A 15,757-nucleotide genomic window follows, 5' to 3' on the forward strand; every position below is an offset into this window, starting at 1 on the left:
ATGCGGCTATTAAAACCAACGTATCTACGCTCATTCCTGCTGCTCTGTCTGCTCACCGCCACCGGATCAACGCATTTACAACGCATGCAAGACATGGCAGTGAATGATCCGTTTCTCGATACACTACGCCGAATTTACGAAGAGGATCCCTTTGATACACTTTTCCTATTACAAACAGCCAACAAAAGTTGTCTACCTATTGACGAACTGTGGAAGCACTTACAAATACCGTTGATACTCGTCTCCGGCTATAAGGCATCGGAAGGCAAGCTAAAGGACCATTTCAACAGTAATATTCTGACAGTAATTTGCTTGCAAGAACAGCTCAATCTCAAGCTACTCAGCATTATGGCCGCCAACTTACAACACATACGTCAGACTCGCATTATTTTACGCATCGCAGTCGCAAAACCCTCGCCCACGCTTCTAACTACGTTACGGAACTACTTGGAAGTTCAGATCATGTCGAATGTGATTGCGATCTTCAATGACTTCTACACAGAATCACTGATCTATCGATATTACCCATTTCCCAGTGGACATTGGTTGCCCGAGCTTTTGAGTAAAACGCAGATCTACTTTCCTTGTCACTACACTAATCTGCAAGGAAGAACTTTCATTACTCTGCCGGGACAAGCTGAGCCACGTACTATGATTTATGAAGACGCCTCAGGTCAACAACATTTGAGTGGCTACATTGGCCGTCTGATGATCGCCTTTGCGGAAAAGTACAATGCCACATTCCAATATTTACATCCAGTCACACCAGGTGACGGTCTACATTTGAGCGTTCTATGTGATTATGTCACGGAAGGTATGTTGGACTTGGCAATCACTTTCGTCTCAACAGCTTTTCTTGTGCATATCAACTATTCTATGAAGTCGTATCCAGTGGAGTCGATTGAATGGTTTATTGTATTGCCATGTCCGCAACCGGTAGAATATTCGAAAATATACTTGATGGTCGTCACGACACAGGTCATCACAATTTTAGCGATTTTGGGTTTGCTCTTCTCAATTGTGGACAATTTTATACATCATAAATTCTACAAAAAGTCAAATGACTTCAATTTGGTCAATGTATTAGTTAATGAAAATATCTACCGCGGCGTTCTTGGTCTTTCCCTACTCATACGGAATCGTCCAATACTTTCAATGAAAATGCTTTACACTTTTCTCTTTCTACTCGGCCTCTTCGTTAACAACCTGTATTCAGCTTACTTCCAATCGTTGCTCATGAGCCCTCCACTGAAGCCGAGAATTCTTACATTCGATGATATGCGACGGGCTAATTTCAAAGTCATGCTCAACCGCAATGAAATCGAAATTGTCCAACAAGCTATGGGACCTGCTTTCAATAAAACATTCAAGGATATATTACAACTAGAAGATACCAAAACATTTAAGCGTCATCGTGGGGAGTACGACACAACATATGGCTATAGTATGCCGGAATCAATTTGGCCCATTTTCGAGTTACAACAACAAACATTCGAGAGAAAAGTATTCTGTTTGGCTCCAACGTTAAAAATTTCTGACCATATATTGATGAGCATACCCTTGGCTGAGAATTCATACCTAATGGAGCCTTTGAACAAGATGATACTTCGAGTAATCGAAACAGGTCTTGTGGAACAATGGCGCACAATGACTTTCATGGATATGTGGGCAACTGGGAAATTATCGCTCAAGGACAATAGTAGCATCGAGCACTTTCACGATATTCGTGTGGAAGATATGACGTTGCCGTGGTACTTACTTCTCTGTGGACTGGGTATGAGCAGTGTTGTTTTTATTGTGGAACGTTTTGTGTTGTAAGAGAGAAGTAATTGACGAAGAGGAACATGAAATTTGGAACTTGGAAAGAATAAATGCAGATATCAGATTTGGTTTAATGAGGTTTAGTTGTTTTTGGAATTGATTTTAAAATTAAGCTAAATAAAGTATGTATGTAGTAGAGAGAATAAATAAAAATGCGAAGACAACTTTTATCAAATTCGTATGGGAGGGGTAGTTTTGTTTAGACCTTATACGAAAAAACGGCTATAAAATCCAAAGGTGGTGAAAACCAGAAAGTCAAAATATGTTTGAAGAGAAATTTGAAAAAGTCGAGGCAAGAAGCACCGAGAAACACTGAGCTAAAACGCCCGTTGCATTTAAAGCTCTGGAAATTGAAAGGGTATATAGTCATATAGGAAAAGAGAGTTGTAATAAAAAGAAAGCATTGAGACAGAGACAGAAATAAGCAGTTCTTTGAAATTTTGTTTTTGATGAAATGTTAATATAATCCTTTAACAATATGTCAAACAAATTTTTGAACATAAATTTAAGTATTTCTTACACATATTACAGATCGTCAACCGTGACGACTCTATTCTTTGCGTTCGAGCGCTGGGAGAGGTACGTTGCCGACTTTAGATGCGTTTTTCTCAAAACTCGAAAAGTTATTGACCGATCTCCTGAAATTTTGCACACATCTTTTTTATGAAATTACTTTCTATGTGAATACAAGTTTTCGAACATTTTTCGAAAAAATAATTTTTTCGAAGCAAAAATAGTAGGAAAATTCGGCCCAAAATTCATTTTTTTTTTCTTTGACACATTTTATTCCGCGATTTTTTTCCATTTTTTTAATTCATATAGAAATTGCAGTAATGACATTACTAAACGAAAAAATGTTTGGCTTCTTGTATTCAGATCACTGACGCTGATGCTACAATGTCCGCCGATTGAGAAGCCCTGTTGCGACCTTTCTGGAAGAATTGAGTGTACGTCCGCCATTTTAAATGATAAAAAAAAAAAAAAAAATTATATTATTTGAATGTATAAATAAACTGTATGCCAATTTTGAAAAAAAATATAGTGACTTCTTCATTATAAATAATATATTATTAATGAAAATCAGGGAAAATATGGCCGTTTACAGGTATCTGTCCCCTTAAGGGTGGTCTAGAGTTTTCAAGAAATCGATTTTTTTTTTTGACAATTGGAAAGTATGAAATTTTAATAATAATACTGGAAGGATATTCCCAGTATTTTCGATTCTACAGCCGTTTTAGCAGGTAGAGTCAGATTCGTCACGCGGCGGCATCAATGGTCGCCTTATCCACTCTCAAAACTTTGAACTCAATTATCTCAAACCGACGATTTTCGGCCTGGTGTTGTCAAAAGCAAAAAAAACTTTTCAGCCGAATCGCCTGAAATTTTATGATGTGGTTCACAACATCAATGGCTATCGCTCGTACTAGAACCATATTATTATTTCAAGTATTTCGTATTTTTTTTATTGAAACGCTGAAAAACACACGATTTTTAGCGTGTCAAATTCAAAACCGCGCCATTTTGTCATTTTTTTTATTTTAGTAACTTTTTTTTTGTTTAATTTTGATATATCAGATAAATAGAAGAGCCGAAATGAACAACACCACCAGGTCCAATTTTTCGCGAGGGTCAACTTCAGGTTCATTGTTAAAATAATGTTTTTTTTTTCTAGATTAATCATATATCTGTCATACTGACAACTAGTAGGTACATTTTTTAACAATTTTAACAATAGTTAGGAAAATTATTAAATTTATTTCATCAGTGCCAAGACGAATACAGCAATTACATTTTAGGACAGCAATTACATTTTACACAGAACAGTTATTTTAGCATACGAGAATTCATATTTAATTTAATAGATCAGCTCGTCGGTTTCTCTTCAGATGTCGTAAAGTTCTTCTTTCGTTAAAATACAGGGTGGGGCATATAACGTTTGCTTTTTGAACCACCTATTTTTTAGAGAATGGTAACACAAATGACATGTCAAATATGTTCGTAATTTACTTAAAGGTTTGACATTTACGAAATGGGACGCTATACGCTTGAACAAAATTGGGAAATATTGAAAACCTATTTCCAAAGTGGTGAGTCTTCTACTCTAACTGTGAGAAGTTTGAAAAAAAAATTCCAAAAAAAAGATTTGCCAACAAGACAGTTTGTGGATCAATTTGTTAATCGTGTTCGTGAAAGCGGATCGTACACCCGAAAACATTGCTGATGTAGCCGAAAATGTGCGTGAACAGCCAACAACCTCAACTCGTCATCGTTCTCAAGAATTGAACATTTCACGCACTTCTTTGAGGAGAATTTTGCATAAAGACCTCAGTATGAAGGCTTACAAAGTTCAATTGGTGCAAGAACTGAAGTCTAATGACCATCCAATGCGTTTTCGGTTCGCACAATGGGCAGAAAATCGTTTGACCGAAGATGAGCATTTTTACCGAAAAATCATCTTTTCTGATGAAGCTCATTTTCACATCGGTTTAAGACCGTTGGACTATTTTTTGTGAGGCGCCGTTAAGGACAAATACTATGCGAACCATCCAGAGACGATTGATGCTTTAAAACACGAAATCGAAGTTGCCATTCATGATTGGAGCCTAAACAATCGGAAATGTGTTTAAAAATTGGGTTGATCGAATGGCCTACTGTAAAGCCAGTCGAGGCAGTCATTTGAACGATATTATTTTTCATTCATAAATGACAGTGTTTAGTCTTCAAAATAAATAAAGAAGTTTGAAAAAATATTGATTAGTTTTTTTTTTATAGCCGACTCAAAAAGCAAATTTTACATGGCACACCCTATATTATAGGCGAGTGGTCAGAAAATAGTTCATAACTTGGTTTAAGCTTCAGCTGGTTATGGTTAATATTTTTTGTTATACAAAAATCGATTAAATCTGGAATTTTTTTAACATCCGTAGGCCAGTAAGTTGGCTCATCCGTACTTATAAACCTGCAATTTTTTTTTTTTGGGATTGCGTTAATTAAATATATATATTATTTATTAGTCAACCTTGAACCCCAGTCAATGTGCTTTGCGTTTAAGTCTCCTCCAGCAATGAATTTGTTGTCTAATGTCTTACAGTAAACATCATATTGATCCGTCTTTATCAAATGTCGTCATCCGAGTAATGGTGAAAATCTTCAGAGCTAGTCTAATATTGGAATACATTCCAAAGATATGAAGGAAAGTGAGTGTAATATTTATTCCTAAGGGAGGTAACAAACCCCCTGATTCTCCAAAATCTTACAGACCAATCAGTCCATCGTCGTTTATGTTAAAGACAATGGAAAAACTGCTTGAATACCATCTAAGAGAAGAAGTAATCTTCAAAAAACACCTCCATAAGCTGCAATTTGCTTACCAAAAAGGGAAATCCACAGTCACAGCACTGCACACACTCGTTGTCAATATAGAAAAGGCTCTAAATCAAAAAGAAATAGCCTCTGTTCCTTTATGGACATTGAGAGCGCTTTCGACAACGCAAATTACAAATCCATGGAAACAGCACTCGAGAAAAAAGACGCAAACCCTATACTAACACATTGGATAAGCCAATTGCTTAATCAGAGGATTATTAAAGCCTCGTTAGGCCAAGCTGAACTTAATGTAACAACAGTAAAGGAGTGTCCGCAAGGAGGAGTTCTTTCTCCACTGCTATGGTCCCTACATAGACTTGGTGATGACTTGGTGCAGCACCTAAACAATAAGGGATTTATAACCATTGGCTATGCAGATGACATATCTGTTATAATAAAAGGCAATCATGAAAGGACACTAACAGACTTAATGCAAAATGCCTTGAACGCAACATGGGAATGGTGTAAAAAGGAGGGGCTGTCGATCAACCCTAACAAAACCACAATTATCCCCTTCCCTTCACAAGAAAAAGAAAGTTGGATAGAACTAAAGGAAGAGGTCAAGTATCTAGGTTTAACCTTAGATAAAAAACTCACTTAGGAATCACTTATAAATAATATAACAAAAAAAGCCACGAAATCTTTGTGGACAACCAAACAATTACTAGGGAGATCCTGAGGCCTCAGCTCTAGTATGGCCCTCTGGATATACACTCAAATGGTTAGACCAATCATACTGTATGGGGCACTAGTATGGTGGAGCAAATCTATTCAAAAAACAGCGGGAAAAGTACAAAGGTTTGCTTGCCTATGCATCACAGGGGCTATGAGAACTACCCAACAGCTGGCATGGAAGGGGCATCCAAGAGCAAGCACTCATGCTACACATGGAAGAAAATTTCAAATTAGGCAACCTCACCGGTCACCTAAGTATCCTAAATAAAATCAATAACACCATAAGCATGGCTCAAGTCTCAGACCACATTGACCCAACCCTCTGTTTCCGAAAAGGATACACAGTTACCTTTCCTGTGAGGATCGAGTGGAAAACAAACCCAAAATGCATGAATGATGATTCACAAAAATGGTGCACTGATGCATCAAAAACATCTTATGGTGGAGTAGTGGGGCCCAGAATCCACAAATCATTCGCTCTCACCAAGGACACCACCATCTTCCAAGCGGAATTATACCCAATAATGGAAGCAGCAAACATCATGCAACGTAGAAACCACAAGAGAGTAAAGATCAAAATACTCTCGGACAGCCAATCAGTTCTAAAAGCTGTAGATAGCTATACCTACAACTCAAAAACTCTCTTAGAATGCCACAAAGCACTCAATAACCTGGCATCCAAAAACAATGTCTCATTAATTTGGGTACCAGGACATGAGGGATATGACGGCAACGAAAAGGCAGACTTTCAAGCTAAAAAAGGGGCAGATGTAAATTTTATCGGACCTAGTCTCATGTTTGGATTTAACAAAAACAGCCTAAAACAAAAAGTAAAATACTGGGCCAAAACTCTAATAAATCAGCATTGGAACAACGTAGAGGGTTTTAGACACTCCAAAAAGTTCTTAAGTTTCAATGCTAAAAGAGCTAACATGACCCTCACGTTAAACAAAAAAAGCATTCGCACTCTCACAGGCGCCCTCACGGGTCAATTCACCTGCAACAAACGCTTACATAAATTAGGCATAACTAACATTAGCACCTGCAGATTTTGCTGCGTAGATGAGGAGTCTATAGAACATCTCATCATCGAATGTCCGGGGTTGACGCATAGAAGGAAAAGGTTTTTAAACAAGTTCATCCTTACAGATGAAGACCTTCAATCACTCCCTCAGAAGGAGCTGGTACAATTCATAAGCATACTTAACAGTCAATAGACAGCATAGGGTGCACAATAGATCAATATGGTCGCAGGGCTAAAGGCCCATACCTTAGCCCTTTACTACCATTAACCATTAACCAATAACCATTATCAAATGTCGTGGCGGATAATAGATAAAAGATATTGATATGGGTCCATTGTTGTAAACAATATTTATAGACGTTGCTTTGTGAGGTGACACATGGGGCAGTCGTTCAGTGTGCTTTATGTTTGTTTTGATGACAATAGCTGTTCCCTCATGCGCTTTTTCGTCGGCATGATTAGTTGCATATAATTTATATCCGGGATATGTTAGATAACTTTTGTCTGTGAAATGTGTTTCTGCAGTTAACGCAATATCAATTTTTCTGTCAATCAAAAACCGCTTCAGCTTCAAATATTGCCGAGTTAGTCCATTTGCATTTCAGATAAGAATTTTTGTGTTATTACTTTCGTCCATTCGAGCTATTCATTAACACTGTAATTATGTTCATCATATTAGTCAATTGGGTGATTACAGTCATGCCTTTGAGTTCAACAATATCTTTGTTGTTTTGAGGTTTGATAGTTATGGTAGTTCTGGTTCTATTACCTGTGGATTTGATGAGGCTATTGCACCAGCATAACTTACACCTGGTCTTACTGTTGTTTTTATAATGTTTGTGTTTTGGTTTGTTATGACTTACTTATTGGGTAAAGGTGGGAATCGTTGAATTTTTATGGCTTTATAAATTTCGTAGCCTTTAAAATTATTAAACTTATTAAAGTTAAACTTTTTTTCAATAAAAGTTCAATAAAAAGCCTAAAAATTGTAAATATCGTTTTTCGTTTTTTTTATTGTAAACAAATTTCCTGAAAATACCCCAAATTACTTAATTTCCAAATGTTTGGAAACAACAAACTCAAGAGCCAATCGTGAAACTTGCAACGCCATCGCGTAAACCCGCTAACTATTATATAAACCGATCTGCTTACTGAACTCAGCTGGAAAAATCCCTAAAAGAGTGAATGCAAAACGACAGTGAAGCTAGCACAAAATGCGATAAAAAGGCTAAGTGGAGCTAAGGAATTCTGTGTCCCCATTACTTTGGATGTTAAAAACTCATTTAATACAGTGAGTTGGGCTACAAAGCCTGGATAATGCGTCACAGGTCATAGAATCCGTTTGTCTCAGAATGCTACTATCAATCGAGAACCCTTTTATATGATATCGCAGATGTTTCAAGAAAATTCCATATATTTGCCGAAGTTTCGAAAGAATCCGGGGCTAATCCTGATAAGCATCTTGGATTCTTAATTATAGAGCGAACGGCGCTCAGCAGGTGCAGCGTCCGAGTGTGCCAATATAAATGTTACAGCTCATTATACGGAATTTGGACATACCGATGCACATCCAACTTGGAAGTTTGAATCAAGCGGAGACATGGCGAAGTGGATTTTTACTTGATCCAACCTTTGAGCGGCCATAGATATTTCAAATCTCATCTCTATAAGTGGTCATATTCCGCGACTACTATCAAAATGTGGAAAAAGAAGATGTCTATCATATTTTCTTTATGAGGGCGCTTAGCAGATTTCAAGAAATTGTAAGAGTAAGTTTCTCCCCAGAGGTCCTGATAACAAACATTGTTGACGACGAAATGAAATGGAGGGAAGTTAGCGATATTGCAGCTGACCTTATGAAGCTATGGAGAGGTCTCTAGAGATTTGGACGATTTGATCACAATTGGGGAAGTATCATCCCACTCAGGTAGTGGAGTTTTTTGTAAAATAGTTAAATTCTTGTTTCAGAGTGCCACTTGAGGGTAGTGCGTTACCACAACGCCCATTGAAAAAATTTGACAAAGTGAAGTATTTTAATATAAAAAACTTTTACCTACATTCATAGAGTGCATTTCATTAAAAAGACCCTAAAAATAGCATGCAAACCTCCGTCTGTGACATCCTCCAAAAAACGCCTCTACAATCTGATTGATTACATCCCCAGACTTGTAGTAACTAACAATGCTATTTAAGGCCGCTGTAATTACAGATACATACTTACCGAATTGGTTTCTAATGGCATTTGAAGTGTTTGCCAATATATTCGCTGAGGTCTTATCCATGCCCCCTGTCATGTTACGCGGAATGTTTCGCGAAAGAATTTGTTTCAAATTTAAAAGTAGATAAAATAATCGAAAGAACATAATAAAAAAAGGTTTGAGTAAAATTTTATAAGTACGAGGGGTGCCTTTTATATGTCGGGATTTGGCAACCCTGGTGTTGCAATCTGGCAACTGACAGCTGAAGTTTGACATTTTTCGCTTTTACGTACTCAGAACGTTTTGAAACACCAGCGCTATTTGTGTTGTTTACAGTAACTTAAAAGATTGATCTCGGTCCAAAATGGAATTAAGTCGTGAACATTTTCGTGCGATTATTTTTTACAACTTTCGACGTGGGTTAACTCAGCAACATTACATGGATGAACTTAATTCATTTTTTGGCGATGAAGCTCCATCAAGGACCAGTGCTCGTCGATGGTATGGTGAATTCAATGGTGGTCGTAGTTCACTCCAAGACGAATTTCGTGAAGGTCGTCCAAAATCAGTTGTTGTTCCGAAAACCATTGATGCTGTGCGCGAACTGATATTGCAAGATCGTCATGTGACCCATCGTGAGATTGAGACAATCTTAGGCATTAGTGGGACCAGCATACATTCAATATTGCATAAACATTTGACTGTCAAAAAAATTTGTTCGCGTTGGATCCCACACAATTTTTCAATCGCTCAAAAAAAGGCTCGTGTCAATTGGTCGAAGGAAATGCTCAAATAATACGATCACGGGGCTTCGAAACACGTCTATGACATCGTAAAGGTGATGAATCATGGATTTACGCGTATGAGCACGAAAGTAAACAGCAGTCGACTGTATGGGTGTTTCAAGATGAGCCAAATCCAACAAAAGTTGTTCGCCCACGAAGCACTTCCAAGCAAATGGTCGCCTGTTTTTTCGGAAAAACTGGACATGTCGCAACCGTACCACTATAACAACGCAGAACAGTAAATTCTGAGTGGTACACAACCATTTGTTTGCCAGTTGTCTTCCAAGAAATTAGGAAAACCAATCGCCAAAGACGGATCACTTTTCACCAGGACAATGCGAGCTCTTACACATTGGCTCAAACAACTGCATTTTTGAGCACCCAAAACATCGAATTAATGGGTCATCCGCCGTATAGTCCTGACTTGGCACCGAATGACTTCTTATTATCCCCGTACGTAAAAAAAAAATTGAGAGGTCAACGTTTTTCGACACCTGAAGAAGCGGTTGCGGCATTCAGAATGCATGTTTTGGAGGTACCTCATTCAGAGTGGCAAAAGTGCTTCGACAATTGGTTCAAACGCATGCAAAAGTGTATAGATCTTCATGGAGAATATTTTGAAAAACAATAAAGTGATTTTCGATGATTAAAATTTGTTTTTGTTCTCTAATCCCGACATATAAAAGGCACCCCTCGTATCAGTCCAATCATTTCAGAAATTCTTCTTTTTCTTGATTGGCGCGATAACCGCGCACGGGATTTCGGCCGAGTTTAACAAAGCGCTCCAGTCGTTTCTTTCTACTGCGCCAGTTGGAAACACCAAGTGAAGCTAAGTCCTTTTCCACCTGATCTTTCCAACGCACAGGAGGTCTTCCTCTTTCTCTCTCTCTGCTACCACCAGTTTGTACCGCATCATAAACTTTCAGAGCCGGATCATTTGTATCCATTCATGGCCCAGCCAATAGAACCGCTGAATCTTCATTCGCTGCGCCATGTTTATGACATGCTTAAGCTCATACAGCTCATTGTACCATCGCCTACAATACTCGTAGACACCAATGTGCAAAGGTGCAAACATTTTTCGCAGAGTCTTTCTCTCAAACACTTCAAAGGACGCCTCATCGGATGTTGTCATCGTCCACGCTTCTGTGCCATGCGTTAGGACGGGCATGATGAGAGTCTTGTGGAGTGTTAGTTTTATTGGTCGAGAGAGAACTTTACTACTCAATTCTTTATTTAGTCCAAAGTTGCCCTTGTTGGCATGAGACTGATTAGCGCCAAAAAATAGATACACAAATGGTATTAACTCTTGTTTAGGTTTTTGCTACATGCGAGTATTTTATTGGAATTACTGATAGAAAAAAAAACACAGGCATACAGTTACATTTTAATTATTCTTATATTAGGAAAAATAAAAGTATTTTGTGGAAAAAACTAAGAAAGTCATAATTTTCCTTAGGCAAACAGTTCCAAACATTTCCTACCTAATTGGCAATTCCTGCACTGCAATGAGTGCTCAAATGCCGGTCCGTGTCGATGATTTCGATGGTTCTACGGATATGTTCGGCTATTGGCCTACCAGAACGCAATCATTGGATGCACCAGTTTGCTGTTACATTCGATACTTTATTGGATTAATAAGCAGTAAATTTTCTTTTTTTTCTGCACCTGCTTCGACCTTACACTTTGGTCGTTTTCACCTTATCGACCATCTCTGACGGGGTGGTCTCAGAACTTTCAGCATTACTTGAACTGGTACAACCACATCAAAATTGGGGACTCAATAACCAGTTCAAGCGATGATGGTAAGTCCTGATCATGATTTTTAGAATATTTTCCACTTTGCGTGATGGGTTTTTCTTGCAAGGTTAGGTTAGGTAGTGCGGGCTGATCTGTAAAAAAGATGTCCCCTCTATACTATAGAGTCCATTGTGTTACCAGTGCTATTTAAGTATTTGGTGTCGAAGATATTATTTTATATAATTCATAAAGCACTTCATCCTTTCGAAAATAAAGTTTGTAATTTTCGCGTACGCTTTGTACGAGGTTGGGTGCTCCCACATCCACTAGGTTCCCAGAGCTAGTTCTTCATACTGTTCCGTTTTCAGAAAGGAGAGTGATGGGTGTATGTCCGGCATGCTCAATTTTGGCAAGCAAATATCTGCATTATCGAGCTTTTTCGTGCAAATGATTTATCTTCTATTAATTTCTCTCTTTTTACCTCTATTTTGGAACGCTGTAACGCCCAACTCGCTTCACCAAATACAAAACTGTCAAAGCACTTTTTTGAAATATAAATTTGGCTTGCTTTAAATACAGCCAAAAAAATTTACTTCACCATGTATGAACTTCAACATGTAAGCAAAACTTTTTGTTGTTTTATTGAAATTATAGTGCAATTATTCTGTTTTAAACCAACTGAGTGCCCACCTATTGTTCTTTTTATCGTTCATTGTTTCTTATTACTTGTCGAGCTTTCGTTTAGAATAAAGCTCTGCAAGACAAACTAAAAAAGCCAATCCCATTCCCGCACCGTACAGCCACCATATCCAATATAGATCCTCGGTGGTTAGGATATGTCCCTGCTTCGTTTGTGTTGATAAAGTTATATTAAGTTTCCCAGCAGCGACCATGTCAGTGTACACCCAATTTTGCCAGTGATTCATCAGACCCGAACTTATTGAATTGTGGATAAATGTATTGAACTCTTCTCGGTAAATGGAATGTGGGCCCATGGGTACGCCCATCTGCAAATTGCCTGCCAAATGCATATTTTTATTAATATAAAATAGTGGCCTCCCCAAGTCTCTTTGAAATTCCTCCAGCGCCGTCCACAAAGAACTCGTAACCGTGTAGCCATAGTGTGTGTCCAACGTTTTACGCTGTTGATAGTAATCGTTGATGGATGACGTAATGAGAAATACATTTTTGTACTTCTCAACAAATTCCGTCCCAACAAAATCTTTTAGAGCGGTGTACTCGGTTAAAGAAATTCGTATACGCGTCGGTATGTGGAGGAGTTCATCAAAGGTGTTGACCCGCTGTGCCCTGGGGCTGCTGGTGAGATATGTTTGCAGATAGGCCGTGCTGATTGTGTTCACATAGATGCCGGCTATAAAGAGCAAAATACAGATGAACCGCTTCAGGGACGTAGTTGAAATGGGCAGATGTGTCGCCTGTCCTAGGATGCTGCGCAGTGTTACATTCGTAAGCGTACGCAAAAACAAATTGAAGCTTCTTTTACACGAACGATGCCGAAGCCCGCGAACAGCTTCCAAGGTGAGCAGACTTGAGAAGATTACCAGTAGTAGGAGCATGACGATGCCGAGAAATGATATAAATATCAGCAGGAAAATATCTCTAGTGGGTGGCAGAGGTGGCAGCGGCAGCATGAGTGTCCAGAAGAGCGGAAGTAGAGGTGTTGAGACTTCCGAGCTATTCAACATCCAACCAATGCCAGTCAATCCCATCAACACATCGAGCGTTTCATTCTGTAGCATTTTGAATATCTCCGCATACTCGTACGTGACGTCCGGTTCAACTGTTGTTGGGTAGATGAGGGTTGCGTTTTGTTTCGCAGCAAATGCCTTAATAATTCTCGCCATGAAACCACCTATTTGGGTCCGGCCTAAGTGGTCACGCCAGACTATCGAACGCGGCTCATTTTGATCAGGCAGCGTACGGAGGGCAGCGCCCTGCATGTCCTTCACGCGTACGGGAAAACAAGGTTCTTGCCACAACGTTTGCTGTTTCAAATGGAAATTCGGAAAGTGAGTGTATGTATAGAAGTGCCCATCGCTTTCGAAGTCACTGTAAACGCCCATGATATTCAGCAGCTTCTTGCGTGCACAGTATTCGAAAAGTTTCTGCCGTTGTTGCTGTAGTTCGTTGCGTCTACGCTTCGATTGTTTCACATAGTGTGCATGCCACATAAAAAGAATGCGCACTTGCCGTTCCACTCCAAGACAATCTATCATTTTAGCCAAAAATTGCGGACGGAAGGGTTCACTCACACAACGCACTACCAGCATTTCACGATTTACATCGGAACCCTGCCGGTTGCAGTGATTTGTCGCTCTCAGCAAGATAATGGAAATATTTGTGTTTAGTGATCTTAAAGTAGCGTCGTCCAGGCAGAATCCCTGCTCGAGATCATCATCAAAGACCACCAGTGTTTCGATTGCGCGCTCCATACGAATTTTTTCGATGAGCTTTGTGATATTTGCGAATGTTTCCGCTCCATCGTACGCACGAGCTGGGTATGTGTTAGATGGATGGAGGAGAGCCACAAGTAGCCACAGAATATTGAAGGTGCGCCACATTTTGCAACTTCTCCGTGTGATGATTAAGACTAGAATGGCGTTTGCTATCTGCGGCAAACACTGGCAAGCACTTCAAATGCAATTAAGAGTCAACTCATTAAGTAGGTACTTAGTGTAATTACAGCGGCCTCAGATAGCATTTTGTTAGTTATTACAAGTCTGGAGATTTAATCAAGCTGATTGAAGAGGCGTTTTTTGGAGAATGTCAGAGACGGAGTTTTGCATGCTATTTTTAGGCTTATTTAATGAATTTCACTGTATGAATGTAGGTAAAAGTTTTTTGTATTCAATTACTCCACTTCTGCAAAACAACAACATACGAGTATATATACGTTTTCAATGGGCGTTGTGGTAACGCACTACCCTCAAATGGCACTCTGTAACCAGAATTTAACTATTTTACAAAGAAGTCCATTACGTGGGTGGGATGATACTTCTCCAATTGTGATCACATCGTCCAATCTCTAGAGAACTCTAGATAGCTTCATAAGGTCAGCTGCAATATCGCTAACTTCCCTCCATTTCATTTTGTCGTCAACAATGTTTGTTATCGGGATCTCTGGGGACAAATTTCTTGAAGTCTGCTCTGGTTTGCCAATAAAGAAAACGTTATAGACATCCTCGTTTTAGTAACAGTTGTGGAGTCCTTCGTTCCCCTGCTTGAATATATAGAGGTGGGATTTGAAATATCTATGACCGCTTAAAGGTTGGATCAAGTAAAAATCCACTTCGCCATGTTTCCGCTTGATTCAGACTTCCAAGTTGGATGTGCGTCGATATGTCCAAATTCCATATGATGAGCTGTTTCTTTTATGTTGGCTTTCTCGGACGCTGTACTTGTTGAGCGCCGTTCGCTTGATAATTAAGAATCCAAGATGCTTATCAGGATTAGCCCCGGATTCTTTCGAAACTTCGGCAAATATATGGAATTTTCTTGAAACATCTGCGATATCATATAAAAGGGTTCTCGATTGATAGTAGCATTCTGAGACAAACGGATTCTATGACCTCTGACGCATTATCCAGGCTTTGTAGCCCAACTCACTGTTTTAAATGAGTTTTTAATAGCCAATGTAATGGGGACACAGGATTCCTTAGCTCCATTTGGCCGCTTATACCATTTTGTTCAGGTTTCACTGTTGAAAATACCAGATGAACTGTTGATCTTCCTTTGCAAAATCCAAATTGGTTATCAGTTATAGCGTTCCATCTATGCACCTAAACTTTCAGACATTTGGCATTCACTATTTTAGGGATTTTTCCAGCTGAGTCCGATAAGCAGATCGGTTCATAGTTAGCGGCTGCACCCGACGGCGTTGAAAGTTTCACGATTGGCACTAGAGTTTGTTGTTTCCAAACATTTGGATATTAATGAAATTTTAACCAAAGAAATCTAGACAACTTCAGCGTTCACTTTCTAGATTTCCTGCTTTAGACAGATGCGGGTAGCTCCACACATAGTTTGCTTTTGAAAAACGTTTAGCCTGTCTCTTGATCGTTGATAAAGCTTTGTGTTTTTAAGCTATTTTTTACATGTATTAGATATCTGATGCATCCATTAATACG

General features: G+C 38.9%; 2 protein-coding genes across 2 annotated transcripts; one reads left to right on the plus strand and one right to left on the minus strand.

Annotated features, from left to right (window-relative positions):
• Positions 1-10,974, plus strand: LOC129243590 (uncharacterized; the record flags this gene model as incomplete). The annotated part of the gene is made up of 3 exons (XM_054880719.1): positions 1-1,814; positions 8,952-9,057; positions 10,957-10,974. Coding segments are annotated over exons 1-3 (1,938 nt in total), but the record flags the coding sequence as incomplete, so codon positions are not given.
• Positions 10,975-12,331: 1,357 nt separating this feature from the next.
• Positions 12,332-14,191, minus strand: LOC129243591 (uncharacterized). Its single transcript, XM_054880720.1, has one exon. The coding sequence runs from the start codon at positions 14,189-14,191 to the stop codon at positions 12,332-12,334; it is 1,860 nt and encodes a 619-aa protein (XP_054736695.1).
• Positions 14,192-15,757: the final 1,566 nt, after the last annotated feature.

The sequence above is a fragment of the Anastrepha obliqua genome, chromosome 4, assembly GCF_027943255.1.
Source record: "Anastrepha obliqua isolate idAnaObli1 chromosome 4, idAnaObli1_1.0, whole genome shotgun sequence".
Taxonomy (NCBI): Eukaryota; Metazoa; Arthropoda; class Insecta; order Diptera; family Tephritidae; genus Anastrepha; species Anastrepha obliqua.

Bases quoted from the DNA above. Each gene is read 5' to 3' on its own strand.
- LOC129243591 (XM_054880720.1), bottom strand. From the start codon at position 14,191: ATGTGGCGCACCTTCAATATTCTGTGGCTACTTGTGGCTCTCCTCCAT.